This window comes from Hyla sarda, chromosome 9 (assembly GCF_029499605.1).
Source record: "Hyla sarda isolate aHylSar1 chromosome 9, aHylSar1.hap1, whole genome shotgun sequence".
Lineage (NCBI taxonomy): Eukaryota > Metazoa > Chordata > Amphibia > Anura > Hylidae > Hyla > Hyla sarda.
In genome coordinates this window covers 14,884,240-14,911,763 of record NC_079197.1, presented here as the reverse complement: position 1 = coordinate 14,911,763, position 27,524 = coordinate 14,884,240, and the positions used below count along the sequence as shown (strand labels likewise).

The 27,524-nt window shown below is 44.6% G+C and overlaps 2 protein-coding genes across 5 annotated transcripts in view; one reads left to right on the top strand and one right to left on the bottom strand.

Annotated features, from left to right (window-relative positions):
- The window catches only part of LOC130290700 (torsin-1B-like), an 18,696-nt gene extending 3,123 nt beyond the window's left edge, over nucleotides 1-15,573 (bottom strand). Inside the window, exons 1-5 of one of the 4 annotated variants that reach the window (XM_056538685.1) lie at nucleotides 15,393-15,573; nucleotides 12,645-12,755; nucleotides 3,820-4,073; nucleotides 3,302-3,477; nucleotides 845-972 (exon numbers count right to left, since the gene is read on the bottom strand). In XM_056538685.1, the coding sequence (XP_056394660.1) occupies nucleotides 845-972; nucleotides 3,302-3,477; nucleotides 3,820-4,073; nucleotides 12,645-12,755; nucleotides 15,393-15,423 (700 nt within the window). In that variant the 5' untranslated portion in view covers nucleotides 15,424-15,573. Of the gene's footprint in view, nucleotides 1-844; nucleotides 973-3,301; nucleotides 3,478-3,819; nucleotides 4,074-12,644; nucleotides 12,756-14,953; nucleotides 15,094-15,129; nucleotides 15,183-15,392 lie in introns of those variants that run through there. The other 3 variants (XM_056538686.1, XM_056538687.1, XM_056538688.1) reach the window with 3 other exon arrangements.
- REXO4 (REX4 homolog, 3'-5' exonuclease) lies at nucleotides 15,484-27,524 on the top strand. The gene is made up of 9 exons (XM_056538684.1): nucleotides 15,484-15,620; nucleotides 16,750-16,969; nucleotides 18,299-18,585; nucleotides 19,959-20,111; nucleotides 21,592-21,785; nucleotides 22,647-22,735; nucleotides 23,851-23,925; nucleotides 24,957-25,031; nucleotides 27,388-27,524. Exons 2-9 carry the CDS (start codon nucleotides 16,772-16,774, stop codon nucleotides 27,517-27,519), a joined length of 1,203 nt encoding a protein of 400 aa, XP_056394659.1. The 5' UTR covers nucleotides 15,484-15,620; nucleotides 16,750-16,771; the 3' UTR covers nucleotides 27,520-27,524.

The window sequence follows — 27,524 nt, the reverse complement described above, 5'->3', positions numbered from 1 at the left end:
GGGTTTATAATGCAGCGGCATTACACTTATCCCCTATCCACAGGGGATGAGTGTTTGATCGCGGGGGGTCCGACCGCTGTGACCCCCCCCCCCCCCCGATCTCCCTAACGGGGCGCCGCCATTAGCACTCATGGTGAGCGCTAAGGCGCGTAGCGTCGACCTAGAGGTCGACGGTGACGCTCCGTCTCCTCCCCGTCCCCCATACAGTTCTATGGGGGAGGCACGAACGCTGCCTCCCCGCCTCTCCCTTGTATGGAGGATGTATGGAGGAGGCGTGCCGGCCGCAACGTCATGCTGCGGCTGGCACGGGACAGCCGCGGCCCCGTACAGGAGATCGCCGGGGGCCCCAGCGTTCGGACCCCCCGCGATCAAACACTTATCCCCTATCTTGAGGATTTGTAACGCTGCAGATGTCCTTTAACAAAAACAAGATTATAAACAGGGAGGGAGGGAAAACGATCTGAAAAGAGCAAAAACCCGGGAAAAAGTGGGGATATATAACTTGGGGTGATTCCTTATTGGTGTAAAATCCCTATATTTGATAGGTTGAAGACAATTTTAATAATATAACTGGCAGTGATATCTGTCACTTGAACAGGTCATGCAAATTAGGTAAAACCAAGAACACCAGAACAGGAGGGGGGGGGGGGGGGGGGGAGTCAAACACAGCAGTCAGAGGCACCTTCCTTATGCAGAATGGTGTCTGCCATTTAGTTTACATTGAAATCTGCAGCGGAAAATCAATCAACGGCCGAGCTGTCTGGTCGGGTTCTGCCGTATTTACTGTAAATTTGCTCAACACTAACTCTACTTTTTCTGCTATTTGTCCATGTTGAATACTCACTGTGTAATGATTTCTGCAAATAAGAGGATAATCTACTTTGCAATTCAAAAAGTTGGATCTCCTCCCGTTTCTTTCCTTCTTTTCGGAACTCTAAAGCGAAATCTGAGATAACATTTGCTCCAGTATTACTAAAATACAAAACACAAGGGAATTTTTTTTTTTTTCAAATTTATGGAATTATTCCTAAACTGGTATATCTAGTAATATCCTAAAGGTGTAAATATACCTTCAAAAACTGTTGGCCAAATGTTAAGCTGACAGCAAAATGCATGTGTTGTCAATGAAGAATATGCTACCAGACAACTCTTACCTCGTAGGGCAATGGTCTCCAAACTGTGGACTTCTATATGTTACAAAACTACAACTTCCAGCATGCCCGACAGCCGTTGACCTTGCATTCTGGGAGTTGTAGTTTTGCACCATGTGGAGGTCCACAGTTTGGAGACCATTGTTGTCGGAGGAATAGGGATCATACATTGAAATTCTCTGGGAGAGTTGTGAGGTCCCCCATACACATTAGATCAGTCATTTGGTAATGCCAAAAGGGCTCCAAGTTATAAAGAGCCACCATTAGAGAAGACACCATGCTTTATATAGAGGTCAAAAACCCGTTTGGACAAAAGTACAGTGCTCCCTCAACATACAATGGTAATCCATTCCAAATGGACCATCGTTTGTTGAAACCATCGTATGTTGAGGGATCTGTGCAATGTAAAGTATAGGACAGTGGTCTACAACCTGCGGACCTCCAGATGTTGCAAAACTACAACACCCAGCATGCCTGGACAGCCAACGGCTGTCCGGGCATGCTGGGAGTTGTAGTTTTGCAACATCTGGAGGTCCATAGGTTGAAGACCACTGGTATTGGAGGTTATACTCACGTGTCCCCCGCCGCTCCGGACCATCACCGCTGCCCTGGATGTCGCCCTCCATCGCTGTCACCGCGTCCCCGACGCTCCAGCAAGGCCTCTGCTTCCCCGCTCTCCGTCGCCGCCATCGCGTTGCTACGCACGCCGCTCCTATTGGATGACGGGACGGCATGCGCAGCGACGTGATGACTTTGATGGAGAGCGCCGACGATGCAGGGGATCACGAAGAGGACGTGCCGAAGCCCCGAGGACAGGTAAGTGATCGTCAGCGGACCACACGGGGCACCGTAAACGGCTATCCGGTGGCAGCTGAAGCAGTCTGCGCTGCCGGATAGCCGTTTATGCGATGGCCCCGACATACAAAAGCATCGTATGTTGATGCTGCCTCTGAGAGGCCATCGTATGTTGAAATGATTGTATGTCGGGGCCATCGTAGGTCAGGGGGTTACTGTATTTTAAAGGGGTACTCCACTGCCCCAGCGTTCGGAACATTTAGTTCCAAACGCTGGGTGCGGGCTTTGTAGTCGTGACATCACAGCGACGCTCCCTCAATGTAAGTCTCCTATAGACTTGCATTGAGGAGGCCTGGCGTAGACTACCCCTTCAAGGCTAATGGTTATGGACTTGGGCTCTACAAATAGAAGAAAACATAAGACACTAATTTTCCATAATGGACACTAAGGGTACGTTTACACTGGATGTCTGGCAGGTTTCCCGATGAGTTTGAGCCACGGCCTGTTTTTCGCAGAGGATTTTCCACAGCAGAAAATCTGCAGCAGTTTACATAATCTTCAATAGTGTCTGCTGTGAATTTTCCTCTGCGGAAAACCCGCAGTAGGAAACTCGCTAAACATCCGCCCGTGTGAACGTATCTTAAGGGAATGAAAACTTCCATGCAGACATGCAGACTGCGGGTGCCAGCATAATATGCGTCATCTCACAGACGACAATGCATTCCATACGGATTCTGCAGAAAAAATGGACAGGTTCATTTGGCGTGGAAACATCTGGCGTGTGCACAGCGCAGCAGAATCCCACTAAATACAATGGGACTCTGCTGCTGTGGGATTCCAATGCAGAATTCCACATGGAAATTCCGTACGTGTGAACATGGCCTAAGGGTACGTTCACACAAGTGGATCCCCAGCGTTTATTATGCTGCGGATCCGCCGATGAAGGACCTCTGTATGCTGCCTTTACAGGTGCCTGCTCGGGTCGGCAATACGCCGCTACAAGCAGATACACTGTAGTGATGTGTGAGTCACTGCGCATGCGCAGTGTACTTGCACACATCGCGGCCACTCCCCCTGCTCTATGAGTTAGGCCGTGAGCTGCCGCAATGCGTGAGTATACTGCGCATTTGCCTCGCACATCGCAGTGCATCTGCTCGTAGCGGCGTATTGCCGCACTGAGCAGGCACCTGTAAAGGCAGAATACAGCGGTCCTTCAGTGGCGATCCGCTCGTGTGAACGGACCCTTAGGCTGCCTTTTTTCCTATGCAGCCCCACTCCTCTAGACATCATAGATCCATCCCGGAAGATTGACTAGTTATAGATTCCAGATCTAACCTGTTTGATGTCTACCTTACCTAATAAAGATGAAAATGCTCTTCTTGTAAGACACCCCATCAATGTGGTCATGATTATCTAGATAAGGCTTTAGGGAGTGTAAGAGTTCTGGATGCATTTTGTCACTGTCATCAAATATAAACAAAGAGCGTTCACATCGTGATACGTTCCCTCTGATCCATGCGTGCAGCTGATCCTGTTGATAAAGATAAGGATACTGTAGTCTTAAAGGGGTTTTCCAAGGAAATGTCAAAGTTTAGTGCATCCCTCTGTCTCACAACAAGACCACATACTTACCTCACATGCTTCTGGTTGGTGGTCCTGTGATGTTCTTCCTCCTTCCAATGACATCCTGCCCCCCGCTCTGCAAATGAAAGAGCTAAGAGGGGAGCAGGACGTCATTGGAAGCTGGCAGAACAGGAGTGCTGCGCGGATCGGGAGATCTGACTATGGCAGCACTGGGGGACATTTGTGAGGACAGCTTTAGACAGGATTGAGATAAATCAATGACTTTGCTACATATTTTATTTTCCATTACCTTGTATTCTTCGACTTTTCCTACATGTGGAAAACTAGCAGTTGTCACAATCTTACGAACAAATCTACTCTTTTTGCCCATTGGATTAAAATGTTTGGCTAGGATCTGAGTAATGAAAGTCTTGCCACTGCCGGTCAGTCCATGAAAGGAGAGGACGAGCGGTTTGAGACGATTTTCATCCTCCATCACCTTCAGGATGACCTGTTCGGCTAGGTGCTGCCCAAATACTTTGGTGTCCAGGTCATACTTCACACCTGGAAGAAGTAAAATATATAGAAATTGGTTATCATATGGATATTCATTAGACTGGTGCCAATTACAAGTAAACTGTATGAGTGGATATTTTTCTGGCAGAAGGGTTTTCTGGTGTTTGGCTAAAGCAACCTGCATTGCTGTGACGATGCCAGGGCCTATCAGGGGGCTTGGACATAGAGCCACATAGATCACATCTGGTCTCAGTGTCCACGCTGTTCTCAGGTCAGTCTGTGATTGAGTTGTCTGTGTTTGAGTCTTTCTGCACTAGCTCTTGTACTACTCCTAGCATGATCTATCCTATATACTTTGACCCTTGGCTAAGTGTCCCGACTATTCTTCTGTCTTCTGTATTTGTACTACAAGCTCTCTAGGTTTGGATTCAGCCCATCTGTACTCTTTTACTATTTGTCTGTTTATCTCCAGTGTTTAGTTTCTTGTGCTATGCCTGTTAACCCATTCTGTCCTGACCTGCTTCCCTGACTCAGAACAGGGACTGCCACCAAGTTGATGATTTGTCACTTAGGGTGGATACTCAAGTAGGGAGAAAGTGGATGTGGTTGAGCTCAGGGCTGCATGTATCCCTGCCCAATGTGTCTCATACACCGGAGTTAGGTTATAGAACGGGACAGTACTCTGAGCGGTAGTGTGATGTAACGGGCCAGGGATCCAGGAAGAAGGCCGGGCCCAGTCCTGTTACATGACCTTGCCATTCAGCATATCACCGGCTGAGGCAGGAAATTGCTGCGGCCAGCGATAAGCTCAGTGCAGTCTCACCTGTTGGGCCCAGAATGCGAAAGAAAACCGGTGCCCAAAAGACGGGAGAGCGGGGGATGTTGAGCTAAAACTTTTTTTTTTTTTTTTCTTTTTGCAGCCAGAGAATGTTATTTTGTCACACAGAGTTTCATTTTGCTAAACAGTATCTTATTGTGTAAGACAGAATGTATTTTGTTAAAGCCAGTAATATTAAAGTGTATCATATAAGATTTTGTCCATAAAAATCTAATTCTTTGTCACAAAAAAACAAGATACCATTGTAGCAAACCCACAAATGTAACTAGTACTAGATCTGCATGGGGTTTCAGCTCTGACTAAAATGAAGAATATTGACATGAACCTGTTGAGGACATTAGACGTAAATGTAGGGCCTGAGCCTTAAGTGAATTTGAAGCTGCGCTCACCAGAAACTCAATACTAATGACATTAACACTTTACATGCTGTGATCTATGCCGATCCATGTCTAAAGCATTAAATCATGCATGTCGGTTAGCTCAGGACCCGTGTCGTGATCGCTGGGGTCCGATGGGTTCAGCCAGGCTGTATTAGTGGAGTGCCGATCAAACTGTATAAATCCCTAAAAACCAAACCCCCAAAAAGTAGCAAAATTTTATTTTTTTTAAATCAATTTCCACCCATAAATTATATATATATTGAAGTCTATGGCAAACGGATGAGCCTTTAAGGTCATCCGTTTGCACCCGGTTTATAATATCTGTTATTACTTCTGAGCATGCTGAGAAGAGGTGAAATCAGCAGACTCCTGCAGTGTTGTGAAACTACTACTACTCCCATCATGGAACATACTTGTTTCCATGATGGGAGTAGTAGTTCCCCTGGCTGAGGGAGTCTGACGAATGCTGCGGAGATTACATTAGTGTTTGTACTACTACCCTCATCATGGAACAGTGTCTGTTCCATGTTGGGGGTAGTAGTACAGGGGCTGAGGGATTGAATGCACTGGGTCTCACTTCTGAGACCCAATGCGATCAGAAGTTATTAAACAGGGGAGCGGGCAGCATGCTCCGCTCCCCTGCAATGTACGGTGTATTTTTACTTTCATTTTTAAATTCCCCACCAGGAGCCCTGAGTGGCCAGCACCGAGGAGCCATTCACGGTTCCCGGCGGGCTTTTTAAACTTCCTGTGCATAATTTCCATATAATCCTATTCCCCCGACTTTTGTACAATCATTTTATTCTCCTGCTGCCCGGTCATCTGTTATGGCTTTCACAGTACAGCGGGGGACATGCCGGTCCATTCACCACTGCTCATCTCCATCGGGTACGGGGATGAGCAGTGGGGAATAGACTGACATGTCCCCGCTGTGCGCTCTGATTGCGCTTTGAGCAGGGCAGCAGCAGCAGGGACATGTCAGGAACCGGCGGCGCTCCCCTGTTTAATAACTTCTGATTGCATCGGGTCTCAGAAGTGAAACCCGGTGCGATCAACCCCACAGCCCCTGTACTACTACCCCCATCATGGAACAGAGTCTTGTGTAGCAAAGAGGTTCTGAGGTGGCACCACAAATAAACCCAAGTCCAGTAAATAACACATACACAGATCTAATGGCGATCAGACAGGTGTTCTGATAAATATCAAATGCGCTGTGTGTGGTGGTGCTGGGAAAAAAAACAAAGAGAAACCATTCAATGTGGAGGTAATGACCAGCGGGCCAAACAGTACCCGCACTCACTGCACAGTAAGCGTCTTCAAACTCCGAGACTGGACATCACCCGGCGGGGCTGAAGACAGGGACAGGGGACGCTCAGAAAGGAGGCGACTGCCGGCAGTTTCACGCTATAGAGAGCGCTTCATCCGGCCTCTGTCTCATCACGCCGCCAACTGAACCTAAATAGGAAGTGCACAAAAACCGGATGTGAGGTCAAACTGACGTGAGTCGATCATTTGATCAGTCACATGATCGAAATTTTTTTAACAAACACACTGTTAAGTGAACAGGGGAAAACAACTATCCCGATATGGAGGTAGGTAGTGCTTATAGAAAAGGGGACATGTCAAGCTTGTCATTAAGTCCTATTGGACCTTGGGCTTCTAGCCTCATAATCCACTTCGCTTCAGCTTGAAGCAAAGCTTTGTGGCGATCTGGCTGTTGTGAAGACGGCCATATTTTTTTGAGTCCTCCAAAAAGAAGTGATTCACATGATGAATCGTGAATTTGACGTATGTGTTGGATGAACCGGGGGTATCCTTTTCCAGAGTGTACAGAATAGATGTGTTCTCTAATCCGGTATCTTAGTTGCCGTATGGTTTTGCCTATATAAAACCGTTTGCAACTGCACGTGATGAAATAGACAATATAAGTACTTCTGCATGTTATCAACTCTCGTATACCGTAGAAAACGCCCCCTAAATTCCCTGTGGCAGAACAAGCATTATATCTGCACATGGAGCAATTACCGCATTTTCTGTTTCCTTCTGGTAAATTACGTTGTAACCAATTTTCCTTCTTTTTTGTAGATTGTGTTCTGGCGGTGGCTTGGAGAGTCTCACCAAGTGTTCTATTTCTCCGGTAAGTAATAATAGGTGTGGATAGGGATATATTTCCCAAAGCTGGGTCATCTTTCAGAATGTGCCAATTTTTCATGATAGCTGTTCTAATATGTTGGTTCATAGGGCTATTTTTAAATACAAAAACCGGTCTCTCTAAACCTTTTTCAGTAGGGATATTTTTCTTCTGTAATACTTGATTACGTTTCATTCCTTGCACTTTCCAATATGCCTGGTTCACTACTGACTTGGGGTATCCTCTTATTAATCTGACAGTTCTTTAGATTGTTGCTGGAACGTATGTGAATTGGAATTGTTCCGTTTCAGTCAGATGAATTGACTGAATGGAATGCTGTCCTTGGTTATATTGGGGTGGGAACTTTGGTAGTGTAGAATAGCATTTTTAGCTATCTTTTTCCTGTGACCCTCTGTTCTAAGCCAACCATCTTCTTCAAAAATCCTTAGGTCTAAAAACTCTATGGACTTAGGATCCCATTGGCACGTGAATGTCATGTTCATCTGGTTGTTCTGATTGAGGTATTCTACAAAACTTTCAAAACTTTCTCTGTTCCCCTCCCAGATAATCAACACATCGTCGATGTATCTCATGAATGCTTTGATGTGAATTTTGAAGGGGTTTTCAGTACAAAATACGTACTCCCTCTCAAAAATAGTAAGAAATAAATTTGCATATGAGCAGGAGGTGGGGCTGCCCATCGCTGTCCCCGTCAGTTGTTCATACCACACGTCTTCAAAACAGAAGGTGTTGTGAGTCAGTATGAATAGTAAAGCAGCACATAAAAATTCAGAAAAAATTGTAGATTTGTCAGAGCTCATCAAGAGGGGGTGGATCGCCTGTACACCCGCATTGTGAGGAATGCGGATGTACAGGTACTCCACATCAATAGTAGCAAACATGTATGACTCTTGCCATGAAAAGCCTTCAACAAAATTCAATACATCACGTGTGTCTTTCAGGTAAGTGGGGGCTAGTGACAGAGGTCTAAGGGACCAGTCTACAAATTTTGATAAGTGCTCGGTGACAGACACCCTCCCGGCCACTATGGGGCGGCCCGGAGGGGGGGGGTAACAGTTTTATGCACTTTCGGAAGCAGATTCCACTTGGGTCTGCTAGGATTCACAGGGATTGGCTGTTTCAGCGAAATGACTGGAAATAGCACCTTTGGTCCCATAATTCCTCAAAAATGTTTTGAGTTGGTCCATAATTTTGATAGTGGGATCACCCGACAATTTTTTATATTCTGCCGGATCCTCTAATTGTTGAATGGCTTAATTCTGATATTGTTCTTTAGTCCACACGACTACACAGCCCCCCTTGTCAGCTCGAGACACGATTAAATCTGGTTGTTGACTGAGCCAGTTGAGGCCTTTCTCTTCCTCTTTGGATAAATTAGATTGGGCTCTAGGATATATGAGTGCTTTAACTTCACTACTGACTGCTTTAGTGAAAATGTCTAGTGGACTGCCACTCATCATAGGGGGGGTTGAAGGTAGATGCTTGGTCACCATATTCTCCCACATTAGAGGACAGATTAGTGAGCAGATTGATGACCCACATATCTTCCATATCACAGTCTTTGACTGGACAGAACCCCAAGGGTCCTATCGAGCAGGGTACATCACTTTCTTCAGGGGATTTGGACAGAGAGGGACTTTTAGCGAATCATTTCTTGAGGTTGAGTTTCCTCATGGATTTGAACAAGTCGATCTCAAATGAGGTGAAATCGAATTGTTCAATCATACCGAAGTTAAGCCCTTTTGATAATACATTGACAGTGTTGTTAGGGAGGGGAACAGCATAAAGATTCACTACCAATTGGTCCTCTACTAATCCCTCCATGTGACTGCCTTCCTTTTCTGAAAAAACTTTCCTCTTTCCTCTGTTCTTGCGTCCACCCCTTCTGCATTTCCGCCTAAAGGGGGGTCAGTATGGGAAGATGGATGTTTCATCCCTGCCTTGCTGGTAGTGGCTTCGTCTGAAGCACTGGTGTAAGTGGTCCAAAAATCAGGACCTCTGTTTTTGGAATTAGTGCGCCTCCTGTAATTATTCTTTGTATTATTGCCCTTTCTTTGAGAATATCGTCGTTGGGTATTCCAATTGAATATATGACCTGATTCATAATCTTTGCGATCCCGCAAAAATTTGTCTCGTTTTTGTTCTTTAATTTCTTGAGTTTCAGACATCCTGGTTCTAAGTTCTATTTTACTCCTGCACAGTTCTTCTGCTGTGGTGATGTATTCACTCCTATTTTGTTCTAACACTATTTTCACTAAGTTGGAGGCATGTGAAATATGGGCATCGTTCCAAGCTTTGGTGAATTCGGTGCTATCCTGAAACTGCGAGGGTATTTTGTAGATCCTCAACCCTCGGGGAGCCCGACCACATTCGACATGTGCTTGGAGCAAATTGATGGTCCAAAAGATCCTCGCTTCTTTATCGGCTAGTGTGTGTATTTTGTGCTCTAGTGCTTTGGTGCTCATGAATCTGATCTCGTCCTGTTCATTACAGGATTTATCCAAAGAGGAAGAGAAAGGCCTCAACTGCGCATCTCATGGATAGTCCAGAAGTTGATTTTTTTTTCCCTCGTTTTTCATATTACGCTGCTCCTATGGTATGATGCTTTTGCTTGTTTGATGCTATGTTGCTACCACTCTTTGTCCTTTCGAATTGTACCTCACTTTTGAAACCTCAATAAAAATTTACAGTTGAAAAAAAGAAAGGCCTCAACTGGCTCAGTCAACAACCAGATTTAATCGTGTCTCGAGCTGACAAGGGGGGCTGTGTAGTCGTGTGGACTAAAGAACAATATCAGAATGAAGCCATTCGGCAATTAGAGGATCCGGCAGTATATAAAGAATTGTCGGGTGATCCCATCAAAATTATGGACCAACTCAAAACATTTTTGAGGAATTATGGGACCAAAGGTGCTATTTCCAGTCATTTCGCTGAAACAGCTAATCCCTGTGAATCCGAGCAGACCCAAGTGGTATATGCTTCCTAAAGTGCATAAAACGGTTACCCCCCCCCCTCCGGGCCGCCCCATAGTGGCCGGGAGGGTGTCTATCACCGAGCACTTATCAAAATTTGTAGACTGGTCCCTTAGACCTCTGTTGTCACTAGCCCCCACTTACCTGAAAGACACACGTGATGTATTGAATTTTGTTGAAGGCTTTTCATGGCAAGAGTCATACATGTTGGCTACTATTGATGTGGAGAGCCTGTACACCCGCATTCCCCACAATGCGGGTGTACAGGCGATCCACACCCTCTTGATGAGCTCTGACAAATCTACAATTTTTTCTGAATTTTTATGTGCTGCTTTAATATTCACACAGACTCACAACACCTTCCATTTTGAAGACGTGTGGCATGAACAACTGACGGGGACAGCGATGGGCAGCCCCACCTCCTGCTCATATGCAAATTTATTTCTTACTATTTTTGAGAGGGAGTACGTATTTTGTACTGAAAACCCCTTCAAAATTCACATCAAAGCATTCATGAGATACATCGACGATGTGTTGATTATCTGGGAGGGGAACAGAGAAAGTTTTGAAGAATACCTCAATCAGAACAACCAGATGAATATGACATTCACGTGCCAATGGGGTCCTAAGTCCATAGAGTTTTTAGACCTAAGGATTTTTGAAGAAGATGGTTGGCTTAGAACAGAGGGTCACAGGAAAAAGATAGCTAAAAATGCTATTCTACACTACCAAAGTTCCCACCCCAATATAACCAAGGACAGCATTCCATTCAGTCAATTCATCCGACTGAAACGGAACAATTCCAATTCACATACGTTCCAGCAACTATCTAAAGAACTGTCAGATTAATAAGAGGATACCCCAAGTCAGTAGTGAACCAGGCATATTGGGAAGTGCAAGGAATGAAACGTAATCAAGTATTACAGAAGAAAAATATCCCTACTGAAAAAGGTTTAGAGAGACCGGTTTTTGTATTTAAAAATTGGTTACAACGTAATTTACCAGAAGGAAACAGAAAATGCGGTAATTGCTCCATGTGCAGATATAATGCTTGTTCTGCCACAGGGAATTTAGGGGGCGTTTTCTACGGTATACGAGAGTTGATAACATGCAGAAGTACTTATATTGTCTATTTCATCACGTGCAGTTGCAAACGGTTTTATATGGGCAAAACCATACGGCAACTAAGATACCGGATTAGAGAACACATCTATTCTGTACACTCTGGAAAAGGATCCCCCCGGTTCATCCAACACATATGCGGAATTCACGATTCATGTGAATCACTTTGTTTTGGAGGACTCCAAAAAATATGGCCGTCTTCACAACAGCCAGATCGCCACAAAGCTTTGCTTCAAGCTGAAGCGAAGTGGATTATGAGGCTAGAAGCCCAAGGTCCAATAGGACTTAATGACAAGCTTGACATGTCCCCTTTTCTATAAGCACTACCTACCTCCATATCGGGATAGTTGTTTTCCCCTGTTCACTTAACAGTGTGTTTGTTTAAATTTTTTCCGATCATGTGACTGATCACATGATCGACTCACGTCAGTTTGACCTCACATCCGGTTTTTGTGCACTTCCTATTTAGGTTCAGTTGGCGGCGTGATGAGACAGAGGCCGGATGAAGCGCTCTCTATAGCGTGAAACCGCCGGCAGTCGCCTCCTTTCTGAGCGTCCCCTGTCCCTGTCTTCAGCCCCGCCGGGTGATGTCCAGTCTCGGAGTTTGAAGACGCTTACTGTGCACTGAGTGCGGGTACTGTTTGGCCCGCTGGTCATTACCTCCACATTGAATGGAACAGAGTCTGTTCCATGATGGGGGTAATAGTACAAAGACTAATGTAGCCTCCCCAGCCACCAGCAGATTACCGCAGCCAGGGGACTATTACTCCCATCATGGAAACAAGTCTGTATCATGATGGGAGTAGTAGTAGTCCCGGCTGAGGGAGTCTGTAGGCAGCTGACTTTTTCATACTAAAGGATCATCAGATTGCATCCGTTAGTAGTATAGTCCGTTTAGGAGGCAGTGACGGAAGAAAAGCGGGACGGAAGACAATGGCCGTGTGAACGTAGCCTAACCTAGGATTGTCTACACTGGATACAACAGTAGCAAACCCTCAGCTGTCAGAAGTATTTTAGCTTCTCTGAATGGGACAACTGCAGCATCAGTAATGCATAACAAATAAACACAGCCCCATAAAAACCAATGGGTGAACTATCTGGGCCCATGAGAGACTTTTCTATACACCCACAATGCATTGTTCCTTTTGCGGTTACCTGTGATGTTGACCTTTCCCTCCTTGTTGCAGCATTCATAGGACCTGGGCAGTTGCGTCGTATAGCAGGCCAAGCGATCGCATGGAGGGGTCAAAAAGTCCATTATATAACCTGCATAAGAGAGGAGGGTAGAGACTGGTACAAAATCTAGAAGTTTCATGGCACCAAACAACTGTATTAGAGACCACAGCAAGACTATCTGGGCTTGTAACAGTTTTCACTTTCATGTTTCAGTTTTCACTTTCATTTTCTCTTTGGCATCATAAGGAGAGGGAAATAATATGTGAATTAATGTTTGTTTTATAATATGTGGTGTTAATATATGGTGTGAAAAACAAAAAAACAAATTACAAAAAAGGAGAAGATTAAAAAAAACAACTAAAAACGTTATCTTAAAAGAAGTATAGCGGCAATGACCCTGCCCGCCATATCTCAGAGATACGTGTACCTTCACTATTGGCTTGTAAAGTTGAACAGAAAAATGATCATAAGTAAGAAAAGTAGTAATATTTATCATCGCCATCTTCTGATCGTAACTGGTACTGCAGTTTACAAATCTTTTTGTTTCATTTTCACTGTGTAAAAAGTGGGTAACCAAAAACTTTCCTGTAATAATTCTTCTCACACCACCGCCTGCTAGGACATAAACAGGAAGGGGGGGAGGGAGGGGAATTACTAAAATGAATAAGCCCTTATTTGGTATAGCAGTGTTTCATTTTCGGGAGTTCCAAGTACGATATCAATGGGCCCCATGACCACCCCGACCTGCGCCGTCCTCATTAACAGCAATGGAGTCTGCTCAGGAATTTCTCAGTGTGAACTGGCCCTAAGGTGATATTTTCCTGTAGACCAGTGTTTTCCAAATGGCGTGTCTCCAGCTGTTTCAAAACTACAACTCCCAGCATACCCAGAACACTGCATCCAGATTCGGTTTAGGGGTTGTTGGGGGGGGTCACATGGGCATGGTGAATGTGAAGTGAATGTACGTACAGGGACAGGGACTCATGTCTATCGCTGGACTCCCTGCTCCTGGACAGTGGTGAGCGGCAATGCTGTATTCATTCACCGAGACGGATTAGGGGAAACAATAATTACCTTGTCTGGGCGTTGGCAAACCTGCGTTAAGCCGCTGTATGCAATTGTGGTTACTGCCTTGGGGTGTAGTGTAGTTGGGGTGTTGCTTCGGTATATGAGGGGTTAATTTAACCCCAGTCACTCGTGACGCCAGGGTGAGGGTTAATACGCTGAGGTAAATCTTCGGCCTATCGCCACCCTTCCCAGAAACGATAGGTGCGTGCTTAAATGAATGAAGGTCCACAATAGGGATGAACTTGAACTTGCATAAACTTTACTGAGGTACTTGCGGTACATCCAATTAACAGCAACAGTCTTAGTAATACAGTCTCTATACAGCACGGCAGTGATTGACAGATGCCGAGGACCATTGACTTATCCAAAGGATTATTAGAATTAGGATTGGTGCAGAGATCCGTCCGGATTTAGGGGTCTATTTAGGTCCGGTGATCTTGCAGAGTTAACAGGGATTGAGATAACTCCCAGTTTTGTAAAGATGGCGGCCGTTGCCGCAAGGCTTGGGCCTAGTCACTGCTGATGACAGCTGCGCAGGTCCTCCTCTATCAGCAGCCCACGAGGAAAGAGAAAGAGTAATGGTTACAATGCATGGTGGGCGATCACCTGACTTCCTCCAAAGGTCCTTGAACCAGAAAACCATAGTTTTAGGAACGCATCACGTGACCCTCAGGTCCTGCGACGCCACAACAAGGTAACTACACTTTATTTACATATTTACACATTGAATTTGAATAATTTTACCTATTAAAGGGGTGACAAGGGGCTAACTATTGATGAGGACCCCACCGGTACCTAGGGACTCTGACTTTGGGGACCTCACCACAAGGTAACGGATGTAATCCGGTACCGGGACACCACACAATACATGAGTACGGCGTTGCATGACACTTTGCAGGCAATGTGGGCGTACGTTCACACTGAGAATTTTTGGGAGTTCCAAGTCCGATATCAATGGGCGCCATGACCACCCCGACCTGCGCCGTCCTCATTGACGGCAATGGAGTCTGCTCAGGAATTTCTCAGCATGAACTGGCCCTAAGGTGGTGTTTTCCTGTAGGCCAGTGTTTTCCAAACAGCGTGTCTCCAGCTGTTGCAAAACTACAACTCCCAGCATGCCCGGACAGCCGAAGGCTGTCCGGGCATGCTGGGCGTTGTAGTTTTGCAACAGCTGGAGACACGGCGTTTGGAAAACACTGCTATAGGCTGTATATACATACATAGATATAGTAGAATGTGACAACATGAAAACAACCTCGGGAACGCCCCTGAACAGCGCAGAACCCGCCCCCGCGCTTTAGTGCTGCGTTCGCATCATCTCCACCCTTTTGGTCATACAACTTGTTAAACCATCAAATATCATCAATTATCAATTAAATATCACAACTATACACACAATATAGAAAAAAAGGAGCAGAGTCTGTGGGGGAGAGTTACCAAAACCTGTCCAGAGGAAACATTGCTGAGTTGCCCATAGCAACCAATCAGATCGCTTCTTTCATTTTTCCGAGGCCTTGTCAAAAATGAAAGACGCGATCTGATTGGTTGCTATGGGCAACTCAGCAACTTTTCCTCTGAACAGGTTTTGATGTCCCCTTAACTGTACAGTTTTTCAGTTTTCTCGTTAACTTCACAATGACCAGCAGGGGGCAGACGTACATGAAAGAAAAGAAAGCAAAGGAACGCGCATGACAACTGAGCTCTTCTGGGCTGCAGGCGTAGATGGCTACTGCGCATGTGCGCGCGCTTCACAGACGGAACCCGAACGCAGATCGTTGTTGTTCCTGTCCGGAGCGAATTGTGTGTCGGCTTCCGGTGTAACCATGCTTCGTGTTTGCTTGGGAGAAGTGAAGCTGTAGACTGTACATGAGCTGCAGCATATGACATGTGAGTATCTGGGCAGCATGGAGAGAGGTGGCCCCCGGGGGCCCCTGCTGGCCTCTGGTTTATGTTATATAGCAGCAGTACTGAACAGCATAGACTCAGTAAAGCAGTGTTTCCCAACCAGGGTGCCTCCAGCTGTTGCAAAACTACAACTCACAGCCAACGGCTGTCCGGGCATGCTTGGAGTTGTAGATTTGCAACAGCTGGAGGCACCCCGTTTGGGAAACATTGCAGTGGAGACATAGCGATTACCATGGCGCCATGCCGCTCTTCTTGGCCCCCGGGGCCCCTGATATTGTTGTTGCAGTTCTCCAAATAGCTCCTTCACCCACCGCTTAAGTGTTCTTGTAGCATTAACCCTTTCCTGCCACACCTGTCGTCAATGACAGCCAAAACTTTGTTACATTTTCCAATATTTCTTTTGCTGGATTTTCTAATTCCTATTATTGTTATTATTATTATTATTATAATATATATATTTTTTAAACAATACTATAAATGGTTAACTTTTTTGTGGGGTGCAATGGAAACAACCCCCCCCCCCCCCAGCAATTCCGCTATTTTGGGGGGGGAAGTCGGTGTTTGTTTAATTTGGTAAATTTAATGTATGGCTTTATTCATCAAGTTTGATGAGCGACATTTTGGTTGAGATGTATTTTTTTTATTTATCATTATTATTATTATTATTTTTTTTTTGTGGACTGTGAGAAAACATAGATAAATGAGAGACTGCAGTTACCGTACTGACCCCCAGAATAAAGGTGTATATTTATACTGCACCGAAATAAACGGTAAATGCAGCCAAGCGGTAATTCCACAAACACCCGGAGGACAGGTACGGTGCTGTTTTTTTAAAGAAATTACCTTATTTCCCCCCCCCCCCCCTCTTTAATCTCTAATAATATCTGATTTATCAAGGTCTGACCATGGGAACCCCAGTAATCATGGGATCGGGCTCCCTTGTCCCTCATTCCCAATAGAGGCATTCCAATGCATTGTTTTAAATGGCCTGTGAAAGACTAGGAAAACTCTTCTCTTTATGCAGAATATAGGAAATAATAATAATCAAAACAAAAAAAAAAAACTTCAGTTTCTTTAATGGTTGATAAAGTTTTCCAATTCATCTTTTCAGACCTATTAATGACAGAGCAAAGATGGCGAAGGCTGTAGTGAAGACGGACAAAGCGTCTCCAGCTGTGAAAAATCCTCAGAACAAGAAAAATAAGAAAAAGGAATTCTGGAAGAAATATCCCAAGTTCACTGCAAAGGAAGAGAACGTTAAGAAGGTGACGCCGGCGCTGCCTCCCAAGGCCCCTGAGGAGTTTTCATCCAACTGGAAAGTTCTACAGGCAGTAAGTGTGTGTGTATGGGGGAAAACCCTATTACTGTATACAGCAGTGTTTTTCAAACCAGGGTGCCCCCAGCTGGGTGTCGTAGTTATGCAACAGCTGAAGGCACCCTGGTTGGAAAAACTTTTGTAGAGCAATCGTCTCCTCACTGAGGCCTGCAGCTGTCAGAGCATGCTGGGAGTTGTAGTTTTGCAACAGCCAGGGAGCCCCAGAGTGGACACAGCTACTGTAGGGCATTGGTCTCAAAACTGTGGACCTCCAGATGGTGCAAAACTACAACTCCCAGCATGCCTGGACAGCCTTTGGCCTGGAGTACAGTCTGCCTAAGGCTATGTTCACACAGCGGAAATTCTGTTATTTCACTCAAATTACATTCTGCATTGCTTGCTGGGGCTTTTTCCTGCAGTTTTTTTGGAATTTCTGTGTGCTGAACACACAGATTCTGCCCGGGGTTCAAAGCCCCATTGACTTTAATTGGATTCTGCAAAATTTGAAGACAGTTTCATTCTCTCTGCAGAATCCAAAATCTCCATGCCGGAATTTCCACGGCTGAAATTCCACCATGTAAACAGGTCAGCAGAATCCCCATTGAACACAATGTGCAATAAATTTAACAGAATTTCTGAGCAGAATTTTCCTGCGGAATTCCACATGGAGATTTCCGCCATGTGAACATAGCCTTAGCGTAAACAAGATCCCCGGATAGCAGCACAGAGGTGGGCAACAGGCGTCTGGTCGCCCTCTTTGCTCATCGGACACCAGTGATTGCGCTGCGGGGGTCCTATGAGTACCTTCCAAATACCCGGCAACAGTATTCTCTATTTTAGATGTCGATTTCAGCATTGATTGCTGCATATAAAGTGTTAAATCAGCGTGTGATGTCTGGGGTTACTCACTGGCTTTGAAGCGAGCTTGTTCAAAGTCCTTTAGCACGTATAGGGTATACATGTATGTGCTGTGTTGTCGAATGGTTAAAATATATGGGAACTACATCAGCGTTGTTATCCTTACTTGTCAGGTCCAGCACCAATGTGTGAGGCACCAAGGGGTGTCCATAAATAGAGAACAGAGCTAATTTCTTCCAAAAACAGCACCACTCCTGTCCTCAGGTTGTGTGTGGTGTTACAGCTTGGCTCCAATAACTTCAGTGGAAATGAGCGGAATAACCACACACAACCTGAGGACGGGGGTGGCGCTGTTTTTGGATAAATTATCCCTAGTTTTCTATTCCTGGACAACCCTTTTAATGTCTTATTGTAGAGTATATTATCTTATTACTCACCCTCCTGGCATTGTCCTAATCCTGCAACTTTTGTTATTTACACTTTTCAGCTCCTGAAACCAGAGACCAGTAGTCCTGTCCCCACAGTCACCAACCCCCCCAAAAAACAGGACAAGGGCTTAAAAAAGGAGGAGAAAGTGAACGGTAAGGAAAAACCTGAATCCAAACCCAAAACTGTGGCCCCCAAGGTCAATGGGCGAATGACGGCTGATGATAAAGGGGCAGATACTACAGACAAGAGCAAAGAGAAGAAGAGAAAATTACCTAAAGAAACTCACAGACCGGCCCTGGATCCGAAAAAGAAGCCTAGTGAAGAAAGCCCAGCTGAGCCGCCAAAGTGAGTCGGTTATATGGGGTATATACATGTGGTATTTTTTAAGGTTTAGATCTAATCCTAGGAAAGCTGAGTGACAACCAATATGGCCACCAACAGTCTGAATAACACCTATAACTTCTTATGTATCTATATATCCCAATACTCCTTTTGGAATCTTGCATAACTAGATCCTGGGATCAATGACCACACATATGGGGGAGGCCGTATTGGTTGCCAGGCAAGTTTCCCAGATGCAAATTTAAAGGAGAACTCCAGCGAAACTAAACGTATCCCCTATCCACAGAATAGGGGATAAGAAGCTGATCGTGGGGAATCGGTGCACTGGGACCCCCCACAATCTCTCTTAGTGAGGAGCCTGTGTCGTCTCCTGGTCCATTCGTGTGGGGGAGCTCCGACGATGCCAGAGGGCTGTACTCTGGTCTTTTCGGCGCTCGCAAAAAATTTAATGGAGCGCATGCCGGCTGCAGCACCAGGTCCTGTCTGGGTGATCGGACCCCCCCCCCCTACTCAGCTACTTATCCCCTATTCTGTGGATAGGGGATACATTTATTCTTACTTGATATCTCCTTTAACTGAAGAGATTTCAACAACTAGTGTACAAACCAATAAAATAACAGATAGTTAAAGGGGTATTCCATTATCAGAGAATTCTATTTAAATAACACTATCACTGCAAGTTTATACCAGGATGCTGGTATATTCAGCATGCTTTTGCGTGATTCACACCTGACGGGAAGTTGTGTAGTCCTCTCATTGTCAGTGTGGTGTTGTCTAAGCAGCTCTCCGGCTCCTCCCTCTTTCCAGACAAGAAGTTGTGTAGTCCTCTCATTGTCAGTGTGCTGTTGTCTGTGGCTCCCAGGCTCCTACTTTTTCTCCTGAGATGACCCATCATCCTCTGCTGTCTCGGGAGGCGTGGCTGGATCTTGTCTCTGAGCTCTAGCCCCGCCCCCTGAGTGATGTAATCACCTCTGAACAGTCCCTACAGCTATATCACTATCTCCCTGTCATATACCTATATTTATCTTTATTGGGACATTAAGGGAGAATAAGGTGTGTTTACAGCATGCTGCCTTGTGCTGAGCAATACCACAGGCAGAGGAGCAGACAGGGAATGAATACAGCACCTGCTGTAAATTATGAATTGAGATGTTCTGCAACAGCTCTGGGCAGGGAACTGTAGGGAGGGTGGGAGGGCACTAGGCAGGGTGGGAGGGCTGTGATGAAGAGCTGAGGGAAAGCCGTGCATTCTGGGAATTGTGCTGAGCAACTACTTAATATTTAGGTTTATTTAAAAAAAAAAAAAAATAATAATAATTTAACATGAAATCTGAGTACCCCTTTAATAAATAGTAATTCTGTATTTTTCTCCCCAGGATAGACCTCTGGTTTGATGGCGTGGATCCAGATGACATTGAGGCTGCGCTGGGTCCAGAAGCCGGTCAAATCGCCCGACAGATGAAAGGATTGCCAGAGAACAAATCTGATGCAGTGGACAAGGTTCTAGTGAAGGACAGAGCTTTCGAGGGGTGAGTGCTAATATTGGTGAACCCCCGTATGACACGCATGTACCTGGCAGACTTGTGTCATGTCACAGATTATATAGATGGAGCGGAAATGTTGACTTCATGGATATGTTATGATTGTTGACCCTTGACCCCGATGCTGTTGTAGAGCAGCAAAGAATTGGAGAAGTAGAAAGAACTCGGCTCATCGGTCATTGCCATAGAGCAGTGTTTCCCAACCAGGGTGCCTCCAGCTGTTGCAAAACTACAACTCCCAGCATGCCCGGACAGCGGAAGGCTGTCCGGTCATGCTGGGAGTTGTAGTTTAGCAACAGCTGGAGGCACCCTGGTTGGGAAACACTGCCAGAGACTACAAAGTATTAGTCTGTTAGACAGGGGTCAAAGCATGCATGTTCTACCAATAGGTGGTGATGGTTTTACATTACTACCTACTGGTTTAAACTATTGAATCTCCATAAATTAAAATAATCCTTTTAATAGACAAGATAAAGCACGCCTGGGCAAAGGGGATATTTTCAAGTTAAAGGGGCACTATGGAAGGAAAAAAAAACAATTTAAAATCAACTAATGCCAGAAAGTTATACAGATTTGTAAATTGCTTCTATATAAAAATCTTAATCCTTCCAGTACTTATCAGCTGCTGTATGCTCGAGAGGAAGTTGTGTAGTTCTTTCCAGCCTGACCACCTCTGTCCATGTCAGGAACTGTCCAGAAAAAATGAGGTTTTCTATGCGGATTTACTCCTGTTCTGGACATTTCCTGACATGGACAGAGGTGTCAGCAGAGAGCACTGTGGTCAGACTGGAAAGAACTACACAACTTCCTCTGGAGCATATACAGCAGTTGATAAGTACTGAAAGGATTAAGATTATTATATAGAAGTAATTTACAAATCTGTATAACTTTCTGGGACCAGTTGATCTGAAAACTTTAAATTACTTCTATTAAAAAAAAATCTTAATCCTTCCAGTACTTATTAGCTGCTGGATACTATAGAGGAAATTCTTTTCTTTTTGGATTTCTTTTCTGTCTGTCCACAGTGCTTTCTGCTGACACCTCTGTCCTTGTCAGGAACTGTCCAGAGCAGGAGAAAATCCCCATGGGAAACATGCTGCTCTGGACAGTTCCTAAAATGGACAGGGGTGTCAGCAGAGAGCACTGTGGACAGACAGTAAAGAAATAAAATAAAACATTTCCTGTAGTATTCAGCAGCTAATAAGTACAGGAAGGATTAAGATTTTTTAATAGAAGTAATTTACAAATCTGTTTAACTTTCTGGCACCAGTTGATTTTATAAAAAGAAAAATGTTTTCCCCTGGCGTAAACCTGGCACACAGTAGTAGTGCACCATGTTATCGTTTTATGTATTTGAGGCTGTGTCTATACATGAATTGATTTCTTACCGTATGCTACATATACATTCATCTATCTGTCCGGACAAACGTCTCACAATAACTACATCGTTTTCACCTTTCTGTCCCAGACTCACAAGGACGGTCGCCATGGACTGTGAGATGGTCGGGGTCGGCGCCGACGGAGAAGAAAGCATCTTGGCGCGGGTATCCATTGTGAATCAGTTTGGGAAGTGTGTGTACGACAAGTTCGTGAAGCCCACGGAACGCGTTACCGATTACAGAACGGCGGTGAGCGGGATCAGGCCTCAGGATATTAAGAACGGTGAGGACTCTGAGCTCGGCCTGCACGGCCGCGTGGATACATCGGGGTTTATTTACTAACATGATCCCGACCCTTTTTTTTTTATTTTTTTTTTTTTCTCGGGTTTTGCGCCCAAATTGTGTTCCATATGACACAATTTGCAACCCAAAAAAACCCTAAAAACTCCATTTTACAAGTAAACCCAGAAAGGGGGCGTGGTCATGGGAGAAAGTGGGTGTGGTCCTGACAAAAAGGGGCGTGTCCCCAGTTTTGAAAAATCCCAACATATTTACTAAGGTTTCCACCGAAATTGTGGTGGATTTGAGCTGAGGAAAAACCCGACAGATCAGAACAGTAGTAAAAAAAAAATTAAAAAAAATTTAAAATAAAAAAACAAACAAAAAAAAAAGCAAACGTAGGGAAAAGTGCAAATTGTAGGGAAACCTTGGTAAATACCATGGAAAATACCTGTCGGAAATCAAAACCCACAAAGAAAACTACACTCGACTCTTAGTAAATAAACCCCGTTATGTTGTATTTAGAGATGAGCGAACTTACAGTAAATTCGATTCTTCACAAACTTCTCGGCTCGGCAGTTGATGACTTTTCCTGCGTAAATTAGTTCAGCTTTCCGGTGCTCCGGTGGGCTGGAAAAGGTGGATACAGTCCTAGGAAAGAGTCTCCTAGGATCTGTATCCACCTTTTCCAGCCCACCGGAGCACCGGAAAGCTGAACTAATTTATGCAGGAAAAGACATCAACTGCCGAGCCGAGAAGTTCGTGACGAATCGAATTTACTGTAAGTTCGCTCATCTCTAGTTGTATTCTGTTTTTTTGGGGATATAAAGTTCTCCTCCTTCATGTATATTATTTGTCGTTTCAGGGGAAGATTACAAGGTTGTGCAGAAGGAAGTATCGGAGATCCTTAAAGGACGTATATTGGTCGGCCATGCTGTACATAACGATCTAAAGGTAAGTAATCTAAGGAGCCAACCCTTATCCCAGTGTTTCCCAACCAGGGTGCCTCCAGCTGTGGCCAAACTACAACTCCCAGCATGCCCGGACAGCCTTTGGCTGTCCGGGCATGCTGGGAGTTGTAGTCTGGCCACAGCTGGAGGCACCCTGGTTGGGAAACACTGTTTTATTCATATGCCAATGGTTGTCAATGATTTTATTTATCAATAAATTGGTCAGCTAAGGGCTCGTTCACACTACCGTGGGGCTCCGTTGTACAAAGATAGTCAGCCAGTTCATTGGAACGACAGGATTTTGCGGGGGGGAGGGGAAAGGTTTTTTTTTTACTCCGGTAAACAACTAGACACCCAATGGACCCCCTTTCAAGTCAATGAGATCTGTCAGGACCCGGTGGTGTCAGTTGTGCTCCGAAGCCGTTTGACGCAGGACAACAGTGTAAACCTAGTGTAATGGTGTATGATAGGACTACAAAGTGCGGCTTTCACCAGCAGGGGGCCACCAATAATAGCTGGAGTGGAGCGATCTCTGCTGCTGGCTATTAAAGGGGTACTCCGGTAGAAAACTTTTTTTTTTTTTTTTTTATCAACTTGTGCCAGAAAGTTAAACAAATTTGTAAATTACTTCTATTTAAAAATCTTAATCCTTCCAGTACTTATCAGCTGCTGTATGCTCCACAGGAAGTTCTTTTCTTTTTGAATTTCATTTACTGTCTGACCACAGTGCTCTCTGCTGACACCTCTGTCCATGTCAGGAACTGTCCAGAGCAGGAGAGGTTTGCTATGGGGATTTGTTCCTACTCTGGACAGTTCCTAAAATGGACAGAGGTGTCAGCAGAGATCACTGTGGTCAGGCAGAAAGGAAATGCAAAAAAAGAACTTCCTGTGGAGTATACAGCAGCTAAGTACTGGAAGGATTACGATTTTTATATAGAAGCAATTTACAAATCTGTTTAACTTTCTGGCCCCAGTTGATAAAAATAAATTAAATTCCAGTGGAGTACCCCTTTAATTGTAAAAGTTTTTTTCTTTTGGTTTGTGTGTTTTGGATAAGTTATTGTGTTTTATGTGTTCGTGGCTTGCAGTTTTGCATAAACACTTTTTTCTTTATTTTAGATTTTCTTTTTGGATCATCCTAAGAAATCCATTAGGGACACACAGAAGTACAAACCATTCAAACAACGGGCAAAGGTGAGAGGACAAACGTGACAGTCTAAACTGACCAAGGAATTGTATATAGACAATCCTGACCTCTATGGGCCGAGAGCTGCTAGCTGTGTCAATAAAACAGATGAAAATATACTTAAAGGGGTACTCCACTGGAAAACATTTACATTTTTTTTTTTATTTTTTTTTTTTTACTCAACTGGTGCCAGATTTGTAAACGACTTCTATTAAAAAAAATAATAATCCTTCCAGTACTTAAGAGCAGCTGTATGCTACAGAGGAAATTATTTTCTTTTTGGAATCGTGACGTTACACCCGCCCCCTCAATGCAAGTCTATGGGAGGGGGCATGGCAACTGCAGACTTGCATTGAGGGGGCGGGTGTGACATCACACGGGGGCGGAGTCATGACGTCACGATCTTCCGTTCTCGTGGTCGGGATTGTATTAGCCTGAGGGCCTCCAGCGGTTCCGGAAGCAATTACAGGTGGGTGCCGCATGGTAGAATGCGGGGGTCCCCAGCGGCGGGACCCCCGCCATCAGACATCTTTGGATAGGGGATAAGATGTCTAGGGGTGGAGTACCCCTTAAATAGAAGTAATTTACAAATCTGATTAACTTTCTGGCACCAGTTGATTTAAAAAAAAAAAAAAGAAAAAAAAAAAGGTTTCCACTACTTTAAAACCTATTCCCTTACTGCAGGATAAGGGATAAGTTTCTGGTTGCAGGGGGTACCGACCGGGTGAGACCCCTGCAATCTCCAGAATGGTGTCCGAATCTATCTGCGTCGGTGTGCGCTCCATGCACGGTCTACGGGCAGCACCGACGATACATGAGGACAGCGCTTGTGTATCTCTGGAGCGCGTGCTGTCATGATGCTTCATGCAGAGTGAGAGACGAGGTCTCAGCAGTTGGACCCCCTGTGATCAGACATCTTATCCCCTATTCGATTATGTATGTCAGTATTGGAGTGTAGTACCCCTTTAAGGGGTTGGTGGCACTGATATAATTTAACTATAATGTACCAGCTCCTCAGTCTTGTGTCCTCTCCTTATAGTGCGCACGCCCATCCTTGAAGCTGCTGTGTGAGAAAATCCTAAATGTAAAAGTCCAGACGGGAGAACATTGCTCGGTAAGTCACAAGACCCCATCACAGAGACCTGCTATTATTAAAGGGGTACTCCGGTGGAAAACCTTCCTTTTTTTTATTTATTTTTTTTTAAATCCGTTGATGCCAGAAAGTTAAACAAATTTGTAAATTACTTCTATTTAAAAATCTTAATCTTTCCAGTACTTATCAGCTGCTGTATACTGCAGAGGAAATTCTTTTTGGATTTCTTTTCTGTCAAGAGCACAGTGCTCTCTGCTGACACCTGTGTCCATTCTAGGAACTATCCAGAGTTGGAGAAAATCCCCATAGCAAACATATGCTGCTCTGGACAGTTCCTAAAATGGACAGAGGTGTCAGCAGAGAGCACTGTGGTCGTGACAGAAAAAAAAATCCAAAAAGAAAATAATTTCCGATGTAGTATACAGCCGCTAATAAGTACTGGAAGGATTAAGAATTTTTTTAATAGAAGTAATTTACAAATCTGTTTAACTTTCTGGCATAAGTTGATATAAATAAATACATTTCCACCAGAATGAAAGGGGTCGTTTCAGGAGGGCAACACCTGACCATGTGCCCTTATTAAGACCTATGGACACCTTGCTGGGTACCTCCCCTGTATGGGGCAGATCAGAGAACCAGTCTAGTGGCCTCGAGCTGTCTTTGTATTACTAGTTCAGCCATTCATCTGAATGATCACCATGAAATACTATTTCTCCCATGCAGGGGACATGCCTGGCTGGTTGCCATCTTTCCCAGTAAAATTAGCTGAACCTGGAGCGATCAGAGTGTGTCTAGGTCAGTGTTTCCCAACCAGGGTGCCTCCAGCTGTTGCACAACTACAACTCCCAGCATGCCCGGACAGCCTTCAGCTAACACTGTTGTCTGGTAGCACCAACTACAGTACAGGGTGGTATTACATGTTCTGTACTACTCCTTACCTGTATTACTGAAGTGTATGCACTGACTGGTGTCTGGTAGCGCCCCCTACAGTACAGGGAGGTATTACATGTTCTGTACTACTCTTTACCTGTATTACTGAAGTGTATGCACTGACTGGTGTCTGGTAGCGCCCCCTACAGTACAGGGAGGTATTACATGTTCTGTACTACTCTTTACCTGTATTACTGAAGTGTATGCACTGACTGGTGTCTGGTAGCGCCCCCTACAGTACAGGGAGGTATTACATGTTCTGTACTACTCTTTACCTGTATTACTGAGGTGCATGCACTGACTGGTGTCTGGTAGCACCCCCTACAGTACAGGGAGGTATTACATATTCTGATCCCAACATAAAATGGTTTAGTCATACAATGGTCGTCCTAGAACCAATGAGGGACCACTGTATTACATTTTGAATAGACACCATGTAATACCAAATTTGCCCTGCCCTCAGCTTATCCTGGTTATATCAGCTTCATCAGGGGTTTTCAGCACTGAACCTATGAAGATCAGCTGATCACCACCAAGTCTTCATGGGATAACATGAATCATGTTCCCTTATTCACTGATCTACAGATTTGGATTCTTTTATACATCGTTTTACTACAGAGTAGAGCTGTCTGGACTCTTAGGGCTGATTCATATGACTGTAATTTGGGCTTATTTTCTCATTTTATATTATATCTGCACATTCCGATTGTAAAAACCCAAAATACCAGAATCTTATATGGCTTTAAAGTGTACCTGTCTTGTCACTGAACAATAATGTGCCTAAATGTTACTTACTAGGTCATATAGATTCTTTACATATGTCTAGCTTCTGTATTTGGCTCACAAATCCATCTGTTCTGCTGCTCACTCATTCTGACATACACTGCTCAGGAAGGGGCAAGGCAAGCACTAAGCCCCCCCCCCTCACTATGCATTCACTTTCTCCCTGAGTCTGCTGTGATGTACTGAGTCTCTTCATCCAATCACTGCAGGCTGCTCTGTAACCCCCTCCTCTGTTTTCATGCTGCAGTCTGATAGGACAGGAGTGAGCACAGAGGAGTGCTAGTCCCGCCCTCACTTACCAGACTTTGTCTCAGCCTGTGCTTCAGCTGGGACAAAGATGATGCTGCAGCCGGACAGTATTATGTTCTGGATGTTATGGGGACCCCTAGTGGTAATTATTTAATTTTAAATTTTTTTTGTTTCTTTTTATAAGCCATGATTTCTGTAATAAGAAAACATTTTTTTATGAAGTTTATAATTTTTTCCCAAGATGTACAACATCATTTTTTTTTTGACATTGCCCATTTAATTCTTATAATTTGGCTCCTGAGACCCGTAGTCCGGCTGGGACTTGTGGTTGTAATATGAATGCTACAATGCGGCCTTGTTACATATGCTTGTGTTTATTAACCCGTTATTCATCATTACTGTTTTACCATCTTAGATCCAGGATGCACAGGCCGCCATGAGGTTATACACCATGGAGAAGAAGAACTGGGAGGCTTCCATTAAAGCAAAATATATCCGCACTAAAAAGGAGCCCCCGAAGAAGACGACATCATCCTCCTCCTTGTAATCTTT

Coding starts and splice junctions, on each gene's coding strand:
- REXO4 (XM_056538684.1), top strand. CDS start 16,772: ATGGCGAAGGCTGTAGTGAAGACGGACAAAGCGTCTCCAGCTGTGAAA. Junction 20,112..21,591: donor AAGGACAGAGCTTTCGAGGG/GTGAGTGCTAAT, acceptor TTTCTGTCCCAG/ACTCACAAGGACGGTCGCCA. Junction 22,736..23,850: donor CTGTACATAACGATCTAAAG/GTAAGTAATCTA, acceptor TCTTTATTTTAG/ATTTTCTTTTTGGATCATCC.